This window comes from Gallinula chloropus (genome assembly GCF_964237585.1).
Source record: "Gallinula chloropus genome assembly, chromosome: Z".
In the NCBI taxonomy this organism is placed as follows: Eukaryota; Metazoa; Chordata; class Aves; order Gruiformes; family Rallidae; genus Gallinula; species Gallinula chloropus.
This window is the reverse complement of record NC_140089.1, coordinates 80709813-80735236: the sequence shown is the minus strand read 5'-3', so window position 1 is coordinate 80735236 and position 25424 is coordinate 80709813. Positions and strand designations below refer to the sequence as shown.

General features: G+C 52.7%; 1 protein-coding gene across 1 annotated transcript in view; it reads right to left on the bottom strand.

The window, feature by feature from the left end:
* Positions 1–24720, bottom strand: part of NOL6 (nucleolar protein 6) — a gene marked incomplete at its 5' end in the record, with an annotated part of 32966 nt that extends 8246 nt beyond the window's left edge. Inside the window, 24 exons of the mRNA XM_084278539.1 lie at positions 1694–1891; positions 7307–7396; positions 7554–7678; positions 11471–11568; positions 12310–12462; positions 12915–13078; positions 13306–13460; positions 13603–13720; positions 14023–14163; positions 16229–16304; positions 17052–17200; positions 17339–17461; positions 17851–18028; positions 18434–18549; positions 19081–19182; positions 19342–19400; positions 19781–19901; positions 20311–20474; positions 20597–20731; positions 21467–21635; positions 22357–22536; positions 22765–22881; positions 23814–24094; positions 24162–24720. Of these exons, the coding sequence (XP_084134665.1) occupies positions 1694–1891; positions 7307–7396; positions 7554–7678; positions 11471–11568; positions 12310–12462; positions 12915–13078; positions 13306–13460; positions 13603–13720; positions 14023–14163; positions 16229–16304; positions 17052–17200; positions 17339–17461; positions 17851–18028; positions 18434–18549; positions 19081–19182; positions 19342–19400; positions 19781–19901; positions 20311–20474; positions 20597–20731; positions 21467–21635; positions 22357–22536; positions 22765–22881; positions 23814–24094; positions 24162–24720 (3771 nt within the window). The remainder of the gene's footprint in view (positions 1–1693; positions 1892–7306; positions 7397–7553; positions 7679–11470; positions 11569–12309; positions 12463–12914; positions 13079–13305; positions 13461–13602; positions 13721–14022; positions 14164–16228; positions 16305–17051; positions 17201–17338; positions 17462–17850; positions 18029–18433; positions 18550–19080; positions 19183–19341; positions 19401–19780; positions 19902–20310; positions 20475–20596; positions 20732–21466; positions 21636–22356; positions 22537–22764; positions 22882–23813; positions 24095–24161) is intronic.
* Positions 24721–25424: the final 704 nt, after the last annotated feature.

Below are 25424 nucleotides of genomic sequence, written 5' to 3'. Positions count from 1 at the left end.
CACAATCCCTCCCCAGACACTGAGGCCCCAGCCACATGCACACAGGCAGCTCCACTGCCTTGGGGAGCTGAAAGGCTCTGCTGAGCTCTAACCTCCATTCCAGCACGGGCTGGAGAAGGATTTCAGGCTTAAGAAACCCCATTTCCTACCCAGATCTACGTCTCATGGTCAAGGTTTCATGATGGCCAGGTCTAACCAACATTTAGGTGAGAAAAGTGAGAGGCTGGTCTTGATATTCCTCCTCAGATGCTGGGTAGAGAAGAGCAAGATTTGTTCCGAATCACTGAGCTTCCTGCTCCCTCTTGGAAGTCTTGTGCAAGGTCTTTTCCCTCTCCCCACATACCTTGGGCCCCAAGAAATCCCCCAATGTTCTCCATGATGCACCTGCAGGACCTTCCAGGTTCTCAATGACCTTCCTTCTCAAAGGCAGAACACTGGGCACCTCCTCTCCCCTGTCCTCCACATCCTCCCAGCTACACAAGCAGTGCTACTTGAAGGGAAACTGTAGGACAATTTTCAGGTCTTCCTCAATTTAAGGCAGTCTTGCATGCAGCCCTGTTCTTTCCTTTCCTGTCCCCCCTAGGCTCTCCCAACTTGCTGCAGGTGGCAGGAGGACTGAACTTGCATCTTCCTACTCCTGTATATCAACTGAAACCAGAGCAGATTCCCACAGACTGGGCAGAGATCAGCAGCAAAGCAGTTGGCAGGCAGCTAGGGAGGTAATGGGGCTGTGCCCAGGGTGAGGAAAACTTCAAAGAAACCCTTGTAAGTCTTCTTTGGCCACCTCCTAAGGTACCTGGGTTAAGGTGAAAGGGGAACCTGAACCTAAAGGGCCTAGCATCTTCCATCCTGAACTGGAGTTTTACTTCAGGCTCCTCTGCAATTCTTTCAGTTCTTTCTGTGGACCATGAGGCAAGATCTGGCCCTTTTTGTTGTCCTTCCTTGCAGATACCATGGCCAATCCTGACAGGGACAGCAGAGAAGCACTTGGCAGCTATGCAGGATCAGCCAGCTTGGGGGGCAGCAAATGTTCACTCCCACAGAGCACAGAGGAGGCTCACTCACAGCCCAGGAGAAGAAATGCTACCAAAACCTTTCTTTTTGTGTAGGCACACCTCCTTCCCCAGCTGCCAGAACACAGCTCAAGTCCCTTCCAGCAAGCTGCCACTAGCACAGCCCAGCTCTCAGGTCCCCAGGGAGCCAAGACACACTGCAACAAGACAAAGCCCAGCCTGGTATCAGGAAACAAATTTTCACAACAGTAGCCAAACACTGGGACAGGGAGATAGGAAATCTCCATTCCTGAAGACAGTCAGCCTTCAGCAGGACTGGGCTCTGCACAGCTACTTTAATGTCAAAGCTAGCTCTTCCCTGAGCAGGCAACAGAGCCAGAGACCACTGCAACACCCTTCCTGCCAAAGCCAGCCTACAGTTCCTGAGGCAGTTCTGACACTGCTCACAGCCCTTCTGTGGGTATGGGATGATGGCACTTGAAAGCCAAGGCAGGTTTTGAACAGCAGCACTCATTTCCATGAAATGGGTGGTGCATCCACCAGATCTTCTGCTGAAGAAGCAATTTCAGATGCACACACAGAGCCACAATGACAGCCAAAATACATAAAGATGTCACCACCTAGGTCCTGCAGTGGCAGGTCACTAAGGCCCCTGTGTCTCCCCAGCAGGTTGTACTTACTCTCAGCTCCTGGAGGTAGCACTGTACAGGGTCATAATCCACCACAGGGAAGAGGATCTTCACTGAACTGCTGTTCTTCACCACGCCCCGGGTAAAGGACTTCAGTGGCCGGTCTACACCCTCCAGATGCCGAGGAATCTGGCTTGGATTCAGGTGGATGAGGACATCATAGAAGTCCAAAGGAGGGCGGAAGACCATCTGCAGGAGGAACACACCAGTGCTACTCAATATAGGACACAGGAGAGGAGGAGAGATTAATAGTTTCCCAAGTCCTCGGCTGCATTTTATTCCCTTCTCCTCAGAAAGTCATCAACCAAAGCTGACATTTTTGAGATATTAATGCCAGAAGTTTTCCAAAACACTCACATGAAACACACAGGTGTGGTGCAGTGTCACATTAGAGAGTAAGGTAGTTTGGTAGAAAATAAAACCCCTTGTGTTCCAGCTTGTCCTCAGGTATCAATGGGGCTGGGAGTGGCTGGGCTTAGATTCTGGGTGATTCCCCACTTGGCACTGTAAGTCCAGTCACGTTCAATACACTGAACTATCATGTTTATGGATGCATAAACACTAGGAGGCACCTTCAGTCTAGACATACTCAATGGACTAGCATGGCCAGGCTTGAAGAGTTTGGTCACATCCAATGAGAGCTCTCACAGCTGGATTAATGAATGGTGCAGTTCATGAAGCCACAGAAGTACAGGCTCTTTTGGATGGCTGACACATGCACTGTCTGCAAAGCACATGCAAGTACCAGGAGTATGAATAATACTGCAAATGGATTAAATTATGGAACAACTCTATAGAGATTTCTAAGCCTCCTGGGAAAGCACTTGGTTATATCAAGTGTTCAAATCTCACCCAAAAGGCATTCCAAGGGGGGTGGAAAAGAGGTTCAGACCACCGACTGATCCTAGAAGTCAGCAATGTCCTCCCAGCTTGTCTGTAATGGCATTTTCCCTCATGGTATCCCTGCCTCCCAAGATGTTTTTATACAATTTTTCTACTTTTAGGTGGAGTTCAAATGACTCTAGTCATACATACCTCTGTTATGATTGATGTAAGATCTTCTCACTTTGCTTTTAAAGGTACAGGCTTAAAGAAATTCAGAGCACATGCTCAGTGAGGGGTGGTTGTGTACTTTGGGGACAGGTAGCCTTTGGGGATGAAGGTTTGTTTTGGTATTTTAATGAGATTATAACAAGCAAGGTTCAACCAAAGGACATGTTTTGGAAAAAAAAACAAAAAACAAAAACCGACCTGAAACTGCTGGCTCAGGGTAACAACTGGGCAGTTTTTCAGTTCCACAGTACCATCAGTACCATCAAGTTCCCACCTCTGCAGTGTTATCACAGAGCCTGACCATGGTGTTTCCACTACTCCATCCTCCATGCTGTTTAGCCCATTGTTCTCACACTAAGCTCCCCTGGTGCTGCCAACATCTGACACTACAGGTCATGATGCTTAGGGAATTATCACAGAGCAGACTCCCTGCATATCAACCACCTTCACCCTGGAAGGTTCCCTAACGCTGTACCTTCTCTTCAATGAGTTACCTCCAGTACTTAACCCACACAGAGCCACAGGCCAGCCACACTGGCCTCCCCTTTCCCTCTGAGCTGAGATGCATCCCTGATTCAATATGGGTTCTGCTGACCTCAGAACGATGTGACACTGACCCCCTTGCACCTCATGCAAGTGCTGTAACAAGCACTCTGTCAAGAGCAGGGTGGCTCCCCAATGGCCATGTTAAATGTTCTCTGGACTGCCAAAGCACACCAGGAAGGACACATTGATTGCCACAGTCCAACTGTCCAGCAAGCTCAACCCCTAGAGAAGGGAGCTACTCCCTACCTGCATCAGACATCTAGCATGAAGGGCTACACTCTACCCTGCTGGTAGAAAGCTGGTGGAAAAATCCAGCCCCAGGACTCAGGGACAGACCTTGCAGAGGAGCTTTCCAGAGGGCCACAGTCTGTCCAGCCCTGACCACAGCAAGCCCACTAAAGTGCATGACAATGGGGTGGGCAGTTGAGAGAGTGACAGGTAGTGATCTGAGACAGAAAACTGCGGTAGAATCCCAAAATAAAAAGGGGAGACAAGAAGCTAACAAGAGCCAAAAGACATCTAAGGGTCACAAGGAGTTATGTAACAACAGCACAGCTGTGCTGTCCAATAGGCATTGCCACAGAGGGCAGCAGCATCCTCCATCAAGCAAACAGAGGGTTAGAGCAAGCCCCATTAATGGAGGGGAGCAATCCCAGAAACATAAATAGTTGGACAAGCAAATGGGACAAACTAAAAACTGCATATGTTTTATAGAGTCATTTAAGTTAGAAAAGACCTTTAAGATCATGGAGTTCAACCACTAACCTAGCACTGCCCAGTCCACCACTGAAGCATGTCCCTCAGCACCACATCTACACATCTTTTAAATACCTCCAGAGATGGTGACTTCATCACTTCCCTGGGCAGACTGTCCCAGCGACTGACAATTCTTTTAGTGAAGGTATTTTTCCTAATGTCCAATCTAAACCTCCCCTGGCACAACCTGAGGCCATTTCCCCTTGTCCTATGGCTTGTTACTTGGGAGAAGAGACCAGCACCCACCTGGCTACCTACACCCTCCTTTCAGGGAGCTGCAGAGAGTAATAAGGTCCCCACTCAGTCTCTTGTTCTCCAGGCTAAACAACCAGATCCCTCAGCAGCTTCTCATCACATCTGTACTCTAGACCCTTCACCAGCTTCACTGCCTTTCTTTGGAAACACTCCAGCACCTCAATGACTTCCTTGTAGTCAGAGGCCCAAAACTGAACACAGAACTGGAGATGCAGCCTCACCAGTGCTGAATGCAGGGTCACTGCCCTGGTCCTGCTGGTCACACAGTTTCTGATAAAGGCCAGGATGCCACTGGCCTTCTTAGCCATCTGGGCACACTGCTGGCTCATCTTCAGCTGGCTGCCAACCAACACCCCCAGGTCCTTTTCCAGGAGGAAGCTTTCCAGTCACTCACTTTTCCTTAAGCCTGCAGTGTTGCCTGGGGCTGTTGTGACCCAAGTGCAGGACTCAGCACTGGGCCTTACTGAGTCTCATGCAGTTGGCCTCAGCCCATCCATCCAGCCTGTCCAGATCCCTCTGTAGAGCCTTCCTTCCCTCAGGCAGTTCAACACGTGCTTCTGAACAACTTGTGTCCAGCTTGTGGAATACATGAAGCAGAAGCATGAACAGAGGTGTGGGGCACTGGGTAACTTGGCACTGGCAGAAAACCCACTGTGTGGAGCTGGTTTATAGCCAGGCTGAAGAGAACATACATGAAGAACAGCAGTGACCAGCACTGAGTGCATGCAGAGGTCCTTTCCCACCCAGCTGAAAGACTCCATGGCCTACTGTACCCCCTTGGAAGCAAAGAAAGAGAGCTTACAAACCCACATCTCCACCTGTCGGTGAGCAAAGACGAAAAAGCCTTGGAGCACCCTCTTAGATATATCAGAAGAGGAGACAAGTGCAAGATGCACTGGAAACATTTTTCCCTTCTCACAGCCCCATGCTTTGCATACATACAGATTAGCAGCCCTGGAAACACTACCACATGTTCACCCCTAAGGAACACCATAGGCCTGTGGGGAAGAGAAGGATCTTGCTGCAACAATCCAGGGGAGAGAAGGGGATAGGAGGATCATAGTGGAAGCGTCAAGAAGTTGGAAAGATGTTGTGGACAGGCAACATCTTGTTTTGGGAGCTAACAATCCCCAAGCACATTGCACCTCCTAGGTTTTGGTTCTAGGTCAACACAGCAACTCCAGCACCACAGGCACATCTCATGCATACAGCCCCTTCACAGCCCTGTAACACACACTGGTCCCCCCTCAAGCAGATCTCACCCCTGTAACACTTTCAGCACAAAATGCACCAGAACTGAAGGTGATGTCAGTAAATCTTCTTTTCTCTCATTGCCTAGGCACAAATTACCAAAAAACTGATTCAATGAAATGTAATCATGCTGAATAGATTGATACAGGTGTAGCTTAACAGACAATTAATATAACTTTAATATAAGAATCTTCATGGGTTTAAGAATAGATTAGTTTAAGAGAAAGCTGAAACTGTGTAAGCTGCTTGTGAGAGCAGCTGCAAAACTTAACCGTAATGATGCAATAGTAACAGCCTTGAAGATAAAGAAGTAAGAACTTGTGTGTTTTTAGGAATAGATTAGTTTTGGATTTTAGCAGAATCTGGCTGTAATCACATAAGCTGTTTCATGAAAGCAGCTGCAAAACTCAACCATAATAGTGTAACAGCCTTGAAACTAGAGGAAGTAGAAGACAGGGGAGTCATAAAGAATAATGGCCAATTAAGAGACAGAGTTTATCTTGTTTTAGGTGAAAATCTAACTAGTTGGTGCAGGTGTTGGGAGCCCAGATAAGCATGGAGAGGAGACGTGGGGAGCGTGTGCTGAGAGCGAGGAGGGCATTCAGTCTTCATCCCTGGGGACCACCGAAGGACCCCCTGGGTGTCACTGAGCATGCTCTATCTGTGAGGAATTAATATAAATGACTTCTTAGAAATAATTTGACTAAGTCTGCCCTTTCCTAGAAATTACAATGAATATGTAGAGTTAATTTGTATAAATATGAGAAATTTGTCTTTAATGGGCTCACACATTCGGAGGAGCGCTTGATCCCCTCTGTGCCCAGTGCTGCAATAAAGGATCTCTGCTTCATAGTCACCAAGGCTAGTGAGTTTTGACTCCAGCTTTACAAGGCATCAGTCTGGCAACCCAGATGGGACCCTCTCTGCTCAGCTGCAGGATCCAGTAAGGAACAGGATTCCCTACGCACGCCCCGGGATTTCCCGGAAGGATCAAAACCAAAACCAAAACCTCCAAACCACTCTGTGGTGGCTGTTTTCCAGTGTGAATCTGTCACATCTAACCACTCTTTGGCTGTTCAAGTCCTCTCAGCTTTAACTGCATAGGTCACTAATTAGAATACTAAGCACCCTTCCAGAACACACATGTGTCCCCTCAAAGGGCACATAAACCCAAATGGACTTCCCTGGTCCACTTGAGTAATAGATGTTTTAACTTAAAAAAAAGGATCACTGAGAAAATGAAGAGCGTTAAACTCCATATGGTCTTGCTCCTTGACTCAAAACAAAGTAACAGCTTCCTAAAGTGACTGTTAAACTTCCTTCCAAAACCTCTGCCACCCTGGGTTTGGTTAGACTTGAGCACACAAGCCAGATTTGCACAGCTACATCAGAAGAAAAGAGTCTTCCAAGGAAGCTATTGGCTGCAGGCACAGACATGTAGCCAGTACAGCACATGAATATTGCAGCTTTGCTCGTGCCCCAAGAGTAACTGAGAACACAAGGTAAATTGTCCCTAGTCAGTGATACTTCATGCCAAGTTGCTATTCAGAGTTGGGTCCCCCAGAAGCAGAGTAGTAGACTGGGGCACCAGCCTCCCAGCTCCCACCCTTACCGCTCTTCTTCCTGGGGCAACCACACGTGGCCACAGGCTGAATCCTAATGAGACATCCCAGTGACCATTACCAAAGACCAGTATGTTTTGCCAGAGCCTGAAAACCCTTGTGCTGGTGCCCCCAGGGTTACCTTCACATCCTGGCTATTGAGTGGGTCCAAGAGCTGCTCTTCCAGGGCCCGGAGAGACTCTGAGGCCAGCACGACAAGGCGCTGCAGGATCTGTGCAGGAAAGAGTCAGAGGGTGGAATCTGGTAGTCCTCCATGCAGCAGGGACCCCTCTCAACCACAGACCACTGGAACTGGCTCCAGCACTTGGAGCAGGGAACTGCCCCAAGCCAGCAGCCACCATTGGGCAACGGCAGAAGGCCCAGCTTACCTGTGCTGAAGGTCGCTCTTGGGTCCACATGGAGCTCCACCGGTCTTTGGGGGTGGCGATGAACATGACAGGGAGACGAGAGCGAGCAGCCACGAACTTGTTCTTGATCTCTGTGCAGTCAGCATCTGGAGACAACAGGCAGACAGGTGAGATGCTCTACTCCATCCACAGGCCCAGCCTCCCCACCCATTTATTGCAGCCCAGAAAAGGGCAGTGCAATGGGCTTCTACCCCCTCCCACCCCAATCCCACATCCACGTGCAACCAAAGCTCCACCACCACAGCCTTGCTCTACTCACACACTTCCCCCAGCACCTAACTGTGGGAAGTTCTACAGACAGAATATAAGGCTAGATGGATTCTCCTAGAAACTATGCTAAGGCACATGGAAAACAGGGAGATGATTTGTCACAGTCAGCATGGCTTCACCAGGGGCAAATCCTGCCTGATCAACCCAGTGGCTTTCTATGATGGGGTGACCATGTTAATGGACAGAGGAAAAGCAATGGATGTCATCTGTATGGACTTCTGTAAAGCCTTTGACACACCCCCCACAGCGTCCTTCTCTCTGAACTGGAGAGAGGGGTTTGATGAGTGGACTGTTTGTTGGATAAGGAATTGGCTGGATGGTTGCACCAAGAAAGCAGCTGTCGATGGCTTGAAGTCTAGATTGAGAGATGTGACAAGTGGGGTCCCTCAGGGGTCCCTCGGGGATATTATTTAATATCTTCATCAATAACACTGACAATGAGGTTGAATGCAACCTCAGCAACTCTGCAGATGATACCAAGCTGAGTGGTGCAGCTGACATGCCAGAAGGACAGGATGTCACCCAGAGAAACCTGAAGAAGCTGGAGAAGTGGGCCCACGTGAACTTCATGAGGTTCAACAAGTGCAAGGTCCTGTACCTGGGTTGGGGCAATCCTCATCGTCAATAAAGGCTGGGAGATGAAGTGATAGAGAGCAGCCCTACAGACAAGGACTTGGGGGTGATGGTGGAGGAGAAGCTCAACATGAGCCAACAATGTGCGCTCACAGCCCAGAAAGCCAATTGTATCCTGGGCTGCATCAAAAGGAGCATGGCCAGAAGGTCAAGGGAGGTGATTCTCCCCCTCTACTCCACTCCTGTGAGACCCTGCCTGCAGTATTGTCCAGTTTTGGAGTCCCCAACATAAGGACAATGAACTGTTGGAGTGGGCCCAGAGAAGGGCCATGAAGTTGACTGGAGGGCTGGAGCTCCTCTCTCACTGAGAGAGTTGGGCTTGTTCAGCCCAGAGAAGGCTCAAGGGAGAACTTACAGCAGCCTTACAGTAGTTGAAGGAGCCTAGAAGAAAGCTGGGGAGGGACTTTTTAGAAGGGCGTGTAGTGATAGGATGAGGAGAACGGTTGGAAAGGGGTAGATTTAGATTGGATATTTGGTAGAAAATCTTCACTACCAGCGTGGTGAAATACTGGAACAGATTGCCCAGGGAGACAGTGGCTACCCCCTCCCTGGAGGTATTCAAGGCCAGGCTGGATGAGGCTTTGAGCAGCCTGATCTAGTGAGAGGTGTCTCTGCCCGTGGGTGGGGGTTGTGACTGGGTGATCTTTAAGGTCCCTTCCAACCCAAACCATTCTGTGACTCTATGGACCTTTGCTCTCAACCCACCCAGGTGGGTCCAGATGTGGCTTATGACACAGCAGGCACTGGGACAGACACAGGCTGGGAACTCACATGATAATCACTTTTTTTTTTTCATTTCCTCTCTCAAGTGAGAGGGGGGAGAACTAGCTCTTTGGCCAAAAACACATCCCACTTCATTCATTAGTAAGTGCTGGAAGGCAAGTTTCCAACACCTAATTCTCTCTCTCTCAAAAGAAATTTAAAAAAATTAAAAAAAGAAAAAAAAGGTTGAGAGTGCTGAAACCCACAGAAACAGCTGATCCCACCACACCACTCCAGAACACTTCAGTTTTTCTTTTAAATCAGCTTTAAAAGCTGGCTGTAACTATCTCCCCCACCTCATTACCATGCTAAGCCAAGACAACCTTGTGATGTCTTATGGCCCCTGGGGAAAGATGGCGTGCATAGGAAAGATGGTCAACAGACAATCCACAAAGCTGAGTGCAGGACCAGAAATGTGCTTAGATGCACAAACCTGCTCCTTTGTAAACCAAAGGCCTTTATCAGGAAATCCCCAGCACACAGGAGAGTGGAGGGGATGCCTGGAGGACTGCAGCCCCCTTCCCTTGAAGGTTTATGAAATCAGTACATCACCATTACCAAGAGTGGTCAGCATGGATACACCAAGGGGAAATCATGTCTGACCAATCTGGTGGCCTTCTGTGGCAGTATGACCAGCTGGGTGGGTGAAGGGAGAGCAGTGGGTGGTGTCTACCATGACTTCAGCAAGGCTTCTGACACCGTCTCTCGCAACATCCCTGTGGACAAGCCCAGGAGGTGTGGGTTGGGTGAGGGGACGTGAGGTGGGTTGAGAACTGGCTGGATGGCAGAGCTCAGAGGTTGGTAAGTGGCACAGTCCAGTCAGAGGCCTGTAGCCAGTGCTGTGCCCCAGGGATCAGTTCTGGGTCTTGTTCAGCAGGAGCAGGGACAGAGCGATACCCTCAGCAGATGTGCTGATGATACCACATTGGGAGGAGCGGCCGACACACCAGAAGGCTGAGCTGCCCTTCAGTGAGATCTGGACAGGTGACAGAACTGGGTGATGAGATTCAACAAGGGCACATGCGGGGTCCTGTGCCTTGGGAGGAATAACCCCAGGCACCAGTACAGGACAGGGGCTGATCTGCTGGGAAGCACCACTGCGGAGAAGGACATGAGACTCCTGGTGGACAAGTCAACCATGAGCCAGCAGCATGTCCCCATGGCCAAGGCCAACAGTGTTCTGGGGTGTATTAAGAGCATAGCCAGCAAGTCAAGGGAGGCTCTGCTCCCTCTCTGCTCTGCCCTTGTGAGGCCACACCTAGAGTTCTGTGTCCAGTTCTGGGCTTCCCAGTTCAAGACAGACAGGGAACTATTGGAAAGAGTCCAGGAGTGGACTACAAAGAGGATGAAGGGACTGGAGCATCTCTCTTATGAGGAAGGGCAGAGAGAGCTGCAGCTGCTCAACCTGGAGAAGAGAGTATCTTATCTACAATTGTAAGTATCTAAAGGGTGGGTGTCAAGAGGATGGAGCCAGACTCTTCACAATGGTGTCTAGTGACAGGACATAGGGCAATGGGCACAAACTAGAACACAGGAAGTTCCATCTGACCCCTTCTGTACTGTGAGGGTGACAAGAGCGTTGTGACAGGCTGCCCAGACAGGCTGTGCAGTCTCCTTCTCTGGAGATACTCAAAACTGTGCCAGACACGATCCTGTGCAACCTGCTCCAGGAGATCCTGCTTCAGCAGGGAGGTGGGACTACATGCTCTCCAGAGGTCCCTGCCAACTCCTACTGTTCTAAGATTCTGTGATGTGAGTGGTGCTGTGCTGCTCTCAAAGCAAACACAGCACAGGAAGCTTTGGAAGCTTCCTGCTCAAAAGCCTGACTGTTCTCCCAGCAGAAATGAAGGTTTGTCCCCAAAAAGCCACAGCAAAACCTCGAGCAAAGATGCAAAGGAGCAAACAGCTTCAAAGATGCCACCACATCCAACACTGCCCAGGCTCTTCACAGATTTCAGCAAGACCAGAAGCAGCAGATCACCACCACCAAGACCCACTTCTACAAAGACAGGCTAGGGCAGGGGAAATCCCACACCACAACCAAACACACCCCAAAGTCAAATTAAGCACAGCAAGATAAGAAAGGGAGAGGAAAACCTCCTTGCCCCAGCAGAAGCTGTGATGCCTCCACACACAGAAGACCCCTGGAGACAGGACCTGACCAAGGAGGGCTCAAGACCTTCATGCCACAGCTCTCCATGCTGCCTGCTCACCTGTAAGGCCGGAGTTCAGGTTGACAATCAGAGGGTTGTTTTTCCAGTCAAAGGTTGCCAGCAGGTCAAGGAAACGCAGGAATCCCACCTGGGGAGAGCTGCAGGCAAGACAAAACAGTTCAACAACAGCGTTTGCTACCTTGACAGCAAGGACTATGGGTCACTTGCAGTGCTGAGCCCACATGCAGCCCAAGAAGGGATGTCCCTGGTGGGAGAGTAAGTCCAGAACAAGCATGAGACATTTCCCCTTCTCTGAATCCCCAGGGAAAGCCTCTCCCCCTTGCTCCTGCCTCCCCAAGTAAAAGAAACCCTCAAAAAGTGAAACAATGACCCCGCTTGCTCCACCTCCTACCACTCCCCAGACTCCCAGGGTTGGAGCAAGGGGGATGTGGAGAGAGGCCTGCTTCCATCTCCAGTACAGCTCGAAACAATGCCAGCCAAGCACCATGCAGACCTCATCCCTGCTTCTCCCAGCCATCACACTCAGGACAAGGGGCCTGCCAGTCCTCAAGAAGGCACAGGAAACCCTGTGGGTGTATCACCAGCACCCAGAGGCCACGAGGATGCTTGATTGCACCCTTACTTGCTTGATCCCTTTCTCTGCAGCAGATATGGTAGGGGAAGCCACAGCCCTGCAGCACCAAGCATCTCAACTTCCTCTGCCCAGCCAGTCACAACAGGGCTTGGGACCAAGCGCTGGGCAGCACAGAGGCCTCATTCTTGCTGCTGTGCACCCTCCCAGCACCTCCTGCCCTAGCAGCATCACATCTCTCCTTCATCCCAGGCAAGGAAAAAGACACTAAATCCTCATCAGGCCAGCCTGGGCTCCTCTTACTCACCTGGGAGCCGTGAAGGGGGCTGGGTGGAGGAAGAGAAATGCCACAAGTAGGTCCACACACTCCTGAGAGATGTTGTCACTGAGGAGCTGGGCGCTAATCCAGCGCTTGGCCAGCCGGCAAGTGCTGCCAAAGACAGGATGCTGCTGCTGGAGCCTGTGAGAGAAACAAGCCACTGCTCAAAAAAACACATCACAGGACACAAAACAGCCTTTCGGCATTCAGCAGGAGAGAACAGTGGGTCAAATGTCTGCCAGGAACATGCGTGCAGCATCAAAAGCACTTGATACTGTCTATGGGTGTTGGGATTTTGGGGAAACTAAGGTGAAATGCTGCCATGTTTCCCTCTTAACTGTGAGGCTCTTTGGTACTTGTGTCCCCAATACCAGTACCCTTGGATGCAACAACAGGGACAGCCAGTGCCACCACCGTGCACATCTGTCCCTGCAATCTCCTGCACAGCCTCTGACAAGACGGGCTGAGGGGTCACTATCCACAACAAGCTCCTCTTCCCACCATCACCCTCCCAGATCCAAAAGCACCTCCGAGCTGGCTTCCTACCACATCCCATGCCCTGGTCACCCCAAATACCACCCCACATCACCTACCCATGCAGGGAGCTTGTTAGATAGGGCAGATGCAACGTCTCCAGCTCCAGCTGACGAGACTCCTCTGTGTCCTGGTACTTCAGCATCCCTTCCGGGGTGACCACCTCCTTCAAGATGAGGGGTTCCCGGTGGTAGGCTACTTGGAGACGGAAAACATAGCCATCCTGAGACAGGTGCAGAAGGTGAAGTCAGGCTTTGTGGGAACACAAACAGGCTGGTGTGCTACACTGCACTTCAGGAGGACAGCCACAGGTTCCTGGAATCAGTGCAGTCTCACCATGCTCCAACCTAAGCCCACCACTCAAATCCTGGTTTTGTCCACAGCCATAGGCCCCCACCCACCTCCTTGGTAATAAGTCAGGCCTGGAAAAGGTCCAAGTTGTCCCCCTACCTTGTACACGTCAGTGTGGGTGACTGCAGGCCTGCAAACCAGCTGGTGCTGCTGCTGGAGGAGCTCAGCCAGCTGGAGGTGGAAAGCTGCCTTGATGCGCTTGATGGCTTCTTTGTCCTGTGGCCACTGGCCGCTGCCTTCCATGTGGCAGATGACTGGGGGCAAAGAAACAGCAGGAGACCAGTAAGCCCCAGACAGATATGAGGTGTTGGATGAGGGTGTCTGGGACTAGTGGTTACAGCCTGCCTCCACTTCTCCCCACCAAATCATGTGTCACTTGCATGTCTCCCCACTTACTCTTCAAAGGGTCTATGAAGGCTGGGCAGGGCTTCTCTTCTGAGGGAAGCAGCAAGTGCTTGGTCTTGATTCGGGTATGGAAGGAATAAATCGGCTTCATGGGGATTGGAGGAAAGACCTGGGAGAGAAGAGCAACCTGGGGACTGAGAACAGGTAGCAGAAACCTTGCAACACTGTGCACCCCCTCACCCCAAACCTCCCAGTCCACCAAATTCCCCTGGCATGCAGGTCTTCGACTACTTGTGCATTGCCAGCCCAAGGGACAGAACAGCAAAGAATAGGAACCACATGGCCCTGAGGGCTCTCGGTAGCCACAAAAGCAAAGCCACTAACTGTGTCTGAACCCCCTCCCCTCAGGGGATTGCCCCCACCCCAGCTCCTTGCATGGCCCACGCGCAGGCTGTGCCCAGGGAGACTCACATCTGTGTACCGGAGCGCGGGGTGGACACCTTGCACAGCAGTCACCGTCAGCGGCAGCCCCGTCAGGTTCCACAGCTTGCGGCTCAGGTCATCGTAGGAGCAGATGACGCTGACCATGGCTTCCTCACCTGTCCCAAGTGCCTGCAGACACACAGGGGGTTTCTCCTTTCACCTCTCCCACTCCTGCATGAGCGTCCACCTTGCCTCCTTCTCAGGCTGGCATTGCAGCCAAGCTCTGAGAAGCCAGGACTGACACCTCTTGGAGCAGCAAACAGGAAGGTAAAAGAGAAAGGGAAGCCAGGGACAAGACTGTCTGTGGCTCTGCAGCAGCCACAAGCACTTGAAGAGACTGTGTGTTACGTGGCAAGTGAAGCTGTTTCCTGTGCAAGACATTAAGGCAGCACCAAGTTATACTACCAGTGTTCTCTCTAGAAAAAGAGAAACCAAGAATTGGGAATAAAGAGGTCAGATATTGGCAAGGCAAGAGCTCTCCTATTGCCTTCCCAATGATTACTGCTGTCACCAGGGGCAGCCCTTAACAGAAAACTGCTCCAACTGCATCTAAGGCAGAGGTATGAAGCACTGCAAAGGCACAGAGAGAAAACATCCAGAGCATTGCAGGAACCGTGTGGTGCACAGATGAGAAGCACCAAAAGGAGAACTGCTATTGCCCTTGCTGGAGTCGGGTATCGCTGACTCCAAACCACCCGGCACAGACGCGGCTGAATCCAGCCACACGCGTCCGTTCAGCCTGGGCTTTACGGTAGAGCAGCAGCACCCTCTGCGGGGTGCTCCAAGAACGACACACCCCGTCCTGCCTGTCTCGAAAGCTGGCTGCACTGTCCGTGTTCCTTCATCCCCCACGTCCCTGGACCGCCACAGGCTCCCCGGGATGTCTGCTCACAGAGAGCTGGAGGAGCAGAGACAGACACCCCTACAGCAGGCAAAACAGTGAGTTTCTCCTCCGTTCCTCGAGGACTGGCAACAATGACACCCCTAAATGCCCCTCAAGCTCCAGGAAAGCGCAGCCCCTTTCAGGACATGGTTTATCAGCCCTGCTCACCCCAGGCTAGCTTGCAGACTCACGACGCACACAGGTTTTTGCTGCCTCAACAAACAGGCTGCACACACTGGCATTTCATCCCAAATTTGACATGCAGCTCTGCCAAGACCACAGCTGGTCCAGGCACAGGAGATTCTCTCAATCAGATTTGCTCCCTTTTGCTTATAAAGAGGGGAAAGGAAACTATTTCCTCCTCCATTCAACAACCAGGTAAAAAAGCTGGTTTTACTAAAGACCACTGAAATGCTGCCAAAGTGCTCATGGCTCATCTGCAGGCTTTAACCTCACAACCCAGAGAGAAGTAAGGAGGGGGACATTTCCGAGCTTCCAAGATGCATCTTTTCTGTCTCAAAGTGACTTTTCTTTGTTTCAGCTGCACATTGAGCTGAAGTGCTGAGCAGGGTTTGGTGGGCAGAATCACAGAATCACAAGGTTGGAAGAGACCTTTGAAGGTCATCAAGTCCAACCATTCCCATCCTATGCTAAACCAGATCCCTAAGTACCCTTTTTTTGAACACATCCAGGGAAGGTGACTCAACCCCCTCCCTGGGCAGCCTGTTCCAGGCCCTTACAACTCTTTCAGTAAATTTTTTTTTTCCAATATCCAATCTGTCCCTGCCCTGGGGCAGCTTCTTGCCATTTCCCCTTCTCCTGTCTCCTGTCACCTGGCTGAAGCCAGGCTGAAGCACTTTGCACCACGACAGGAAAGATCCTTCTCCTGGGTTTCCCAGCTGGATCTATGGAATAAAGGGATGGAAGTGTCTGGCCCATAACTTGAAAGACACAGGACTTGCAACCATGGAAACACAGTGGGACATGGATTTATACTGAGATAATACACAGTGGACACAAGCAGAAAGGGGAGGCCAGTGTGATGCTTGCAGGGGAAAATGGGGTGTGGAGACTACCAGTGCAATGACACTTCAGCAGCTGTGCTTTGCCTGGCACAAAAGGCTTGGCAAAGCCAAAGAGAGTATTACACTGCCCAACAAAGCGTTCACAGGCAGGAATTCCAACCCAAACTCCTCTCAGGAACCACCCAGGTGCCTCAGGACCACAAAGCTAACACACCCTCTCCCTTTAGCCCTCCCCATAGTGCCCTTTCTCAAGAAACCCATAGCACCACTGGGAGAGCAGCCATACCTCTTTCCCAGGCTTGATCACAGACTCCAGGAGAGCTCCCATGTAGCAGAGGGAGGATTCAGGAATATCTGCATGGCTACATGGAAGAAGACAACAGAGCATTAGAGCTACATCATGCCAACCAACCCACCCCAACACTGCATGCTGTGCCCACAGGTAAGAGTTGGTCTGAGGATGAGGAATCCCTCTATATAGGAAGGTCACAGTGAGTTCAATCTCTATGTGTTCCTCTTGTGCCCAATTTATCTACCCAAAGCAGTCCAGCAACTTATGGAGCTTCACAGGATGCAAAGCTAATGCTGCCAACACACTGCCTTTGCTCAGAAAACTCACCATTAAGTTGGGATAAAGACCTAGGCAGCCCCGTTGTGTGCAAGAGGGTTTCAGTTTTGGCAGAAGGTATAAACTGTTATGGGGAGACTTTCAATGCTGCAGGGAGACCCAGTCTTGTGAACTACTATAGTGGCTCAGAGGATATCATAAAACACCCTGCAAGATCCAGACAGCTTCTCTTCCAGCTCTGCCAGCAACAAGTGTCCCAAGATCCCATCTGCATGTAAGGCCAGGTCCCTGCTGACTTCTTGCCTCAGCATTACCATTAGCAGAATCTACAGCACCATGCGCTTGCCCTCCCCAGTTTCTCTTGGGAAGCAGCTTGCAGCATCGGAACCACAACTGAAACAACTTCCAGATTTCAAAGCCAAAGTCCCCCAAAGCACAAAGCCAACAATGGGGTTACTAACAATGAGGTTACTGCTCAGGAGAACAGCAGTGACCCCCACATGCAGGTTCCCCAGCCTCAGCAGCTGGTCAGGCAACTTACAGCTTCAGCAGGTGCCTGACAATCTGCTCAGGGATGAGGCGTTTCTGGCAGATGCTGTCAGCCTCCCACACCACGGCCTCACAGATGCTGCCATCCTGGAACCGCCGCAGCTCTGACTTCTCTCCCCAGAAGGTCCGAAAGTCCAGGGCCTGGGGGAGCAACATTGTCCAAGTCAGGTCAGGGACACAAGTCACTGCTGGGGACAGCTGAATCACTCCCATCATCGTCAGCCACCCATGTACAACTACAGCAAGGCACCAGCTCTGCATCAGCAGGGCTCCCCTCACCTCAGGGTGATCGGCCTGTGGTCCCTTCTCCAGCACGCTGGCAGCAAACTCAGGGACAAAGAGGATCCCAAACATCAGGGGCCCGACATCCTTGTGTTTTGGGGGCTCAGCATCAATTGACCACTGTGGGAAAATGGGTAACATGAAGCACAAGGAGAGATAAGATTTCTGGGGCTGTGTCTGCTGGGATATTTGGGTGGCTGGATAAACTTCTTGCTACATACTACCAGATCCCCAGACAAGCTTGGACAGAGAAAGCCCCATTTACCACATCTCCCCAATAAAAAAGCAGTTGTCTTCACCCCGTCCCATTACTAAGCCAGGTACTCTGCCCACACCAAACCCCCTCTCCACAGTGCAGAGCCTCAGGTTCTGTAACCCCCACAAAGGGGACAGGCTTGGCTCCTTTGCCAGTGAGCAAATATCCTCTCTGCATGCCCAGCAGTGCCAGGAGGGACACACAAGACCCCATATGATGCACAGGATGCAGAGTCATCATTAAGCTGCATTACCTCAGGGATCTGGGGCAAGGAGTGAGCTACGAGCAGTGCTCTCCCAGCCAGCCCACGGACCAGCAGCGAGACAATGAAGGGAAGAGCTGCAGCCACGTAGTTCCCACCACGATCCATCAGCTCATTCAGCAGCTGCATCTTTTTGCAGGCACCCTGCAGCTTGGAGACGTGCTTCAGGCTAGAGAAGAAGGAGAGAAGGTGGTCACAAATTTCTGTCACCAAATCCTTTCTTGAGAGATGATGGAAGATGGATGAAGTGGGGAGCAGAGGGTCCTGGCCCAGGATAGGGGATACAAGAACCCTCACTGCACTCTGGCATCTCAGGATGCACCATGGGAGATGCTGGTTCTTAGGACAGCCATCATTCCCAAACGCCAAAGCACTGCTCTCCTCCTCCCATGAGGCTATCTAGACAGTAAAAACAGAATGGACATATACAAGAGGCACCAGTATCTATCTCAGAGCTAGCAGGTCCACCTCCCACCACACAGGTCCAAACCCAACCCAGTAAAAAGGCAGAAGCAGCCCACTCCTCTCTGAACAGGCTCCCTCAGCATAATTTCACCAGCAGAGTGAGACTCACTGGAAGACATGGTCAAAGGTCCTGAGCATGGGCTTTGCAGTCATGAGCAGCACCTGAAAGCCATCCACCATTCGATCATCCAAAACTTCCATGGAGCGCTTGGCTTCAAACTGGACCTGAGCAGGGAGACAAGCAGAGCAAGAACATGAATGGGAAGGGAGAATGAAAACAAATCCCTCCAGCAATGGTCACTAATGGTCCCGAGTCAACCACAGCCCCCCCATCTCCATGGTCATCAGCAGACCCTGATCCCAGGCAGTCTCTGTCCTCAGCATGAAGCCAAGTAACCAAGAGCTGTGGCTGCTGGGTAGACAGTCCCTGCTTGATATCCCTGCCACCAAGGTGCTTTTTGTTCTGCTCCAAAACAGTCACTTTTGTCCCACACCTGCCTGGATTCACCCAAACGTGCCCGCAAAGAAAACTTTCCTCCACCATTCACGCAAGAGAGCTAAGGCAGGAGCACATCCAAATCTTAACATTCCTTTCCAGCTCTGAAGCTTAGAAGTGAATTTTAAAACCTTAAAAAAGCAACACTGAACCTCCTCCCCACATCCCATATCCGCCTCCAAGACATCTAGCCACCTTCTGCCTGCCTCAGCTCACCCCTGAGGCAGCATCTTAGGATGCCATCACAACCTGCGTGGTACCTGATGGTATTTGCTAGCAGTCATATCAGCGCAGAGGTTCACCAGCCCAGAGGGATCCACAAAGACCACTTCAAATGCCTGGTGGAAGTCATCCAGGACAGGCTGGAGGAGCAAATGGAGTCCTTAGTGGCACAGCACAGCACAGACACCAGGGCACCACCTCATTGCCATGTGACAGCCCTGTAACAGGTTCATCCCTACCCCAGCTGTGCTGGCAGCAGAGCTGGGCACGGGCACCACATTCTCCAGAGAGTGGCTTACCAGGGAGGCATCCACATCCTTCACCAGGCTGATCCCCGTCACGCTCAGGTCAGTGGTTGCTGTGGGCAGACAGGAAGAAGCAATTTACACCACCATTCACTTGTGGCAGTGGTACAGCTGTTGTGACAATACCACCATGGTCTCACAAAATACCTGTGCTGCAACACAATGCTGGCCTCCAACTTGTGATGGGACCTACCCTGCTTTGGCAGGGGGGTTGGACCCGATGATCTGCTGAGGTCACTTCCAACCCCTACGATTCTGTGATTCTGTCTGCAAGCTGCTACCTCCAGCCCTGTTCTGTTGTTCCTGTCCATCCCACCCTTAAGGTCCCAGCATCAGAGAGAGAAAAGCCATAAATCCCACCTCCCCCAGTGTGTACAAGCTGCGTGTAGGCTGACACGCCTTTCCTTGCCCAGAGAAGCCCTTGGACACTCACCCAGGAACTGCAGGGTGCTCCTCAGCACCTGGTACCCACTCATCATCTTGACAATCTTGCGTTTCATCAGCAGGTAGGCAACCAGCATGGAGACCAAGAAGCCACTGAAGCACCCCAAGCCCTGTGGAAACAGAGGGCTGAGCCAACAAGAGCTCATCAAGGCACCACGAGCCCTAGAGACCACAACTGCTTCTGGCCTCTGTCAGAACCAGGAGGGTAGCCCCCAAGCCTGCCAGAAACATTGTGATAAAGCCCTGTACAACAAGCAAAGATATATGTTTTCCCTTGCAGGAAAGCAATACCCCAAAGTTATTTGTGAAACTGAATGAATTTCATTGCAGGGATCTCAAAGAAGCACTGTTGCCTGGTACACAGTCTTACTGCAGCCCACAGGGTTGAAACCTAACACAAGCACCCCGCACCACACACTCTAACCAAACCACCACCATTCCACCCCTAGGAAGGGAGACCAGGCCAAAGACAGGTTAGCCAGGTGACCAGTCTTCCCTGTCCCTTAGCACAGGACACACCTTGCTGAGCTGCCGCTGGTTCAGCCAAACTTTGAGAAGGGCCACCCCATCCTTCATGCCTGGGAAGTCAGCAGCTGCACTGGACAACAAGTGCAAGTGGGAGAGCAGCACCGTGTCGCAGAGGATGGAGTTGTTGTAGTGTGGGGTTGGGGGCTCAGTGGCTCCTGTGCAGGGAGACAACAGCATGTTGGACTCAACCACAAACCTCCCATTGACAAACTCACATCCAGGCATAGGGTGCAGTCTCTGGCTGAACTGAGCACTCTCCTGTTTCCCCCAGCCCCACCTTCTTTGGGGGTGCTCTGCTCCATGAACCAGGCTGTCCGGACATTGTTCTTGCTGGGATAGAAGCGACTGGGCTTGAAGAGATCCGGGGCAGGACAGGCATGGAGTCGGACAGTGACCATCTTCTCCTCCTTGCCTGCAAAAGCACCACGGGAGAAAAGGTGCAGGAGGAAGAGATGTCAGAATCTAACTTAAGAAAGCAGGGAGCACACCCAGTTTTGGGAAAGGAACAAACTTCCCAGCAAAGATTAGCAGCAGTGAAAATCATTTCAGAGCAGAGTGACAACATCCCAGAGTGAACAATAACCCAGAAATCCATTGCACACATCCCAAGTCCCATCTTTATTCCACTCACCAGTCTGGCACCCCAGCACTCTCCTGCCTGCCCTGGCCTTAACACACCACTGCCTGTCCCAGACCAAAACCTGCTGTCGCCTGGGATCTGCAGAACAAGCAGCACCCAGCAGCCCACACATCCCATGTCATCTCCAGGGGCCAGGCTGCACAAAGGTGCCTGGGGAACGCAAGGAGCACGGGTGGGGAGAGTAGGACGTGCTAAACACAGACATGTTTTTGTCTGCTTGACTCCCAAAGGTACCTACATGTTGGGCCAGTCAGCATGGCTAAGACCAGGGAGCCCAGACAAGCTGCAGAAGGGTAATAGGAAGGGAAGAGACCTTAAGGACTAGTGTGGAGTGAGAGGACAACTGGGAGCATCAAAGCTTCAAAATTTACCACCAACTGTGATGACAGCCCCACAATGACCCCTCTCCAAAGGCCTTGTTACGTGGTACAAGACCACTGCACCACCCTCCAACTAACACCAGTATCCATTCACACCCCCCCAAACAGAGCAGGGTTCAACTGCCACCTTGAGGCCTCAGGAGCAGGATGGGCTTGAGGTGGTTGCTGTTCATGTAGGCAAACTTCATGCTGCCAAAGAGCTTCTCCTTGGACAAATGGTGGGCAATGTGGGCCAGGTACAGAGCTCTCTTCCGGTGGTAGCGCTGATTCAGGTTGTCTTTGTCCTGGAAGATTTCCTGGGAAGAGAGGGACAGAGCAATCCCTCCTCACTTACCTGCAGAGCCCAGTTCACCCCAAGGTACTACACCACCCGCAGTTCCACTCTCTCAGGCACACTGCTACAGCCCCAAGGAGTTCTAAGTCAGTCAGGAGCGCTACCTTGCTGCTGGCTCACCAGGCTCTAGCATCACAGGAGACAGAGCAGAACCATGCAGCCAAACAGGGCACTGTAGTGAGGCACTGGAACACGCTGCCCAGAGAGGCTGTGGAATCCCCATCCCTGGAGGCCAGGTTGGATGGGGCTTTGAGCAACTTGGTCTAGTGAGGGTGACCCTGTCCATGGCAGGGGGCTGGAACTACATGATCTTTTAGGTCCCTCCCAACCCAAACTATTCTATGATTCTGTGATTTTCATTGTCTCAAACCTCATTAAAGCAAACCTGGGCAGCCAGGGGAGGACGCTCTAGCAGGGTAGCAGCCTGCAAACGTCACCCTCCCCATAACACTGACTTGAGAGCTGGAGCAGACAGCATCTATCTCTCCAGCAACATGAAGAGGTTCGGCCCAGGCAATGAGAAGGAAGATACTTATGATCTAAAACCCAAGCAGCTGAAAACTCTTGAGTTAGTGGTGAGGTTGCACCCCCCACCTCCAGCACATCCACACATCACTCAAGAAAGGAGAGGACAGGGCAGGGGCTGTGGGGGCAAGAGAGAGCAGAGCTGAGCCTGGACTCACCCGTGGCATGGTCACTGCCAGGTCCACATTGATCTCTGGCTTAATGCAGGTGCCCAGCAGGTAGCTGCCCACCACCTTCAGCTCAGAGGGGGGCAGGAAGCGGAACTTGCCCTTCACACTGAACGGCACCTGCAGGAACGGGACCGTCACATCCTTGGGGAGCCAGGTCTGGTCACTGAGCTGGGAACAGATGGGACACACAGAATGCTCTAAGCATCACCAGAGAAAGACTCTACCCACACAACTGCAGACACGAGCACCCAGGCCACCCCTGTTCCCTCCAACATGAAGGTTGTTCTATCAATCCCTGAAGGGACCGTGCTCCACAGGGACCCAATGCCTGCACAGCAAGAGCAGAGCTTGGTCCAGACAGGGGCCTCCTGCCTCCTCCATCCCTCTGGGACATACTTCAGTTTCTGGAGTCTCTGGAATAGCACTCAACAGGCCGTTAATTTCATGGAGGAAGGCATCAATCTTCTTCTTCTTGGCTTCCTTCAAAGTGACCTCCTTTAAGAGCTCTTCAATCTGTAGGGGGAAAGGGGATCAGAAAGAGCAGCTGTAACACTGGGATTGGTACAGCTCTTTAACTTGTCCTCCAACACCAACTACTAGCCCGGTGAAGAGGGAAGCAGGTGACCCAGGGGCCTCTCTACAAACCCTGCTCTGAGCTAGGAGTCCAGTCAGCCCATGGGCAGAAGGATAACATAGCTCCTGCCACCCCCTGTTAAGTGCTGGATGGAAATTAACTCCATACCTCTGGCTTCTGGTGTGAGGTCCAGCTACAAAAACTCAGCATCACACAGGCATCACTCTCAGAAGAGATTTTCATGTGACAGAATGTCAACTTCAGGAAATGACCATGAAGGTTCACACAATGAACCCAACCCTGAAGACAATGCCACCAACACCAGCAGATCAAAGCTGCTCCTCATAACAATAACCAACGTTGCAACCAGCAGGACCCATCTAGTCACCAGCCTGACCACGCCCTTACACATGCAGTTTGCTTTCCCAGGACATAAACCAAAACCCTCCTGTCCCATCAAAGACAGGAGATGGGTGCCCCTGGTAACAATACTTCCTCACACCAACAAGCAACAAGACACAGCAGCAAGGGATGCAATGGGTGCACTTCCACGACCCTACAGTAATGCTCTGGGCTGTGTGGGGTGTCAGTTTTAGGCTGAGGTGTCGGGGGGAGGGGGTCAATTTTAGTGGTGCAAGAGAAGCAAAGAGCCTGGTGACACATCATAACCAAACTTATGTTGGAAATGCCAGTGATATGCTGGTGCCTTGTAAAAGCTGCGCTTCCTGCCCCTGCCCCGTGCCCTGCCAAGGGCTGACCAGCCCAGGAGGCCTCAGCGGCCCGGGGACTCTTCCCCAGGAGGGCCCAGCTGCTCCCCAGCCTCCCTCCCCAGCTTAGTCCCCAGCAGGGGCCGGCGGGCCTCCCGGCTGACCTGCAGGCGGAGCAGGCTGGAGTGGAAGAGGTCCTCCGTCTCCTTCAGCTGGCTCAGCTCCTCGCTGGTCGGAGGCTTGTAGAGCTCGGCCCGGCTCAGCTTTGCCGGCTGCAGGGCTCCGGCCCCGGCCGGGGCGGCCCTCTTCCCGCTCCGCGCCGCGCCCGCGGCGGGAGGCTCCCGGCCCTCCGCCTCCGCCGAGCCCTGTGAGGGGAAGACAGCACGGGTCACCCCCGGAGCCCCCGCGGCCCCGCCGCAGGGACCCCCGGGGCGCCGATCCCCCCCTCACCCCCGCCGCCGCCTCACCGCCATGGCCGCCGCCTCACACACGCGCGCGGGCACCGTCCCCACGTGCAGCGCCACTCGCCCCGCTGGCCGCCGAGGCCGCTCCCCATTGGCCCCGCGCAGCGGCGCGGCGCTCCCATTGGCCGCGCCGGGTGCGCGCCCCGCCCCCTCCCCCGCCTCCAGAGCCGCCCACGAAGCCCCGCTTCCTGAGCGGGCGGGGCTGTTCTCCCGCTTTACGGCAGGTCGCGCCGGAAGCGGTGTGTTTTGCGGCGGGTGAGGGCGCTTGGCGGCAGCGCGGCGCTGCCCTCAGGGCTGGGGGATGGTTCCTGCAGGCCCGGCCCTGCCGCCCCTCGGGGTCACCCCGCTGAGGCCTCCGCGCCAGCCTCAAGGCCTCCAGCAGGCCCCCCCCACACCGCGCCTGAGCTTCCCCGACCCCCTCGGGGCTTCCCCTGCCGTCGCTGGGGGTGCCCAGAGCCGCCCCGCCGCCTGGCCCGGGCTGTAACGCGGATTCGCAGCCCTTGGGAGCAGGGCCGCGGGTCCCGGGGCAGGCTGGCGCCGCTTCCTGCTCGGGATGTGCGCGGATGCCGGCTCGCCCCGCGCAGCGAGCCCGGCCCGGGCCCGGCATTGCCGCCCCCGCCAGCCGGGGCCCGGCTGCCGTGCCTCCTGGGGACCCCGATGTAGGAAGTGCCGCCCTTTTCTTCTCGTGCTCAAAAGGAGCCTTAAAGTCATCGCGGAGGGAGACGTGAAATGTTTTGGGGGGTTGATAAGGAGTTTCTCAGTCTGGTCTGACTTTGCAGACGTGGTGAAAGGCTGTTTGGGCGTTGGGGTACGGTGAGTAACCGGAGCACGGGCTGGGCTCAGAGCAGCTGACACCGGCTGTGTGTCAATTAACTGCGGTTTGCTCGGCGCACGTGATAACGGCAAATGGCTGAACTGGGTCTGAAAAGTCATCCTGGCTGGTTCTGAGCCTCAGGTGTCTCGGTGCCAGAGCTGTGTGTGCCTTCTAACCTGAGGATTTTTAAAACAACTCTGAGTTACTTGGTGGTTTTGAGACACAATGAAGAGAGAGAACTGTTTCCTGCGTCCAGAAAAGAGCTTTATTTACCCAGGAAGCCAGGTTGCAGGCAGCACGGTCGGGTTGATGCTGGATAGGGCGAGCAGAGAGCTGCCTGTGTGCCACAGAGCCAGACTCTGGTTCTTGGTGATTAATCGGGGTGGACATCCCTGACGTGACCTGCAGAGAGCACCAGGCAGAGCTGAGGCGGCCTGACCCAGCTTGAGTAGCTCCCACAGGCTGGAACAGGCACTGCGAGCAGGGCTGGGCCAGCA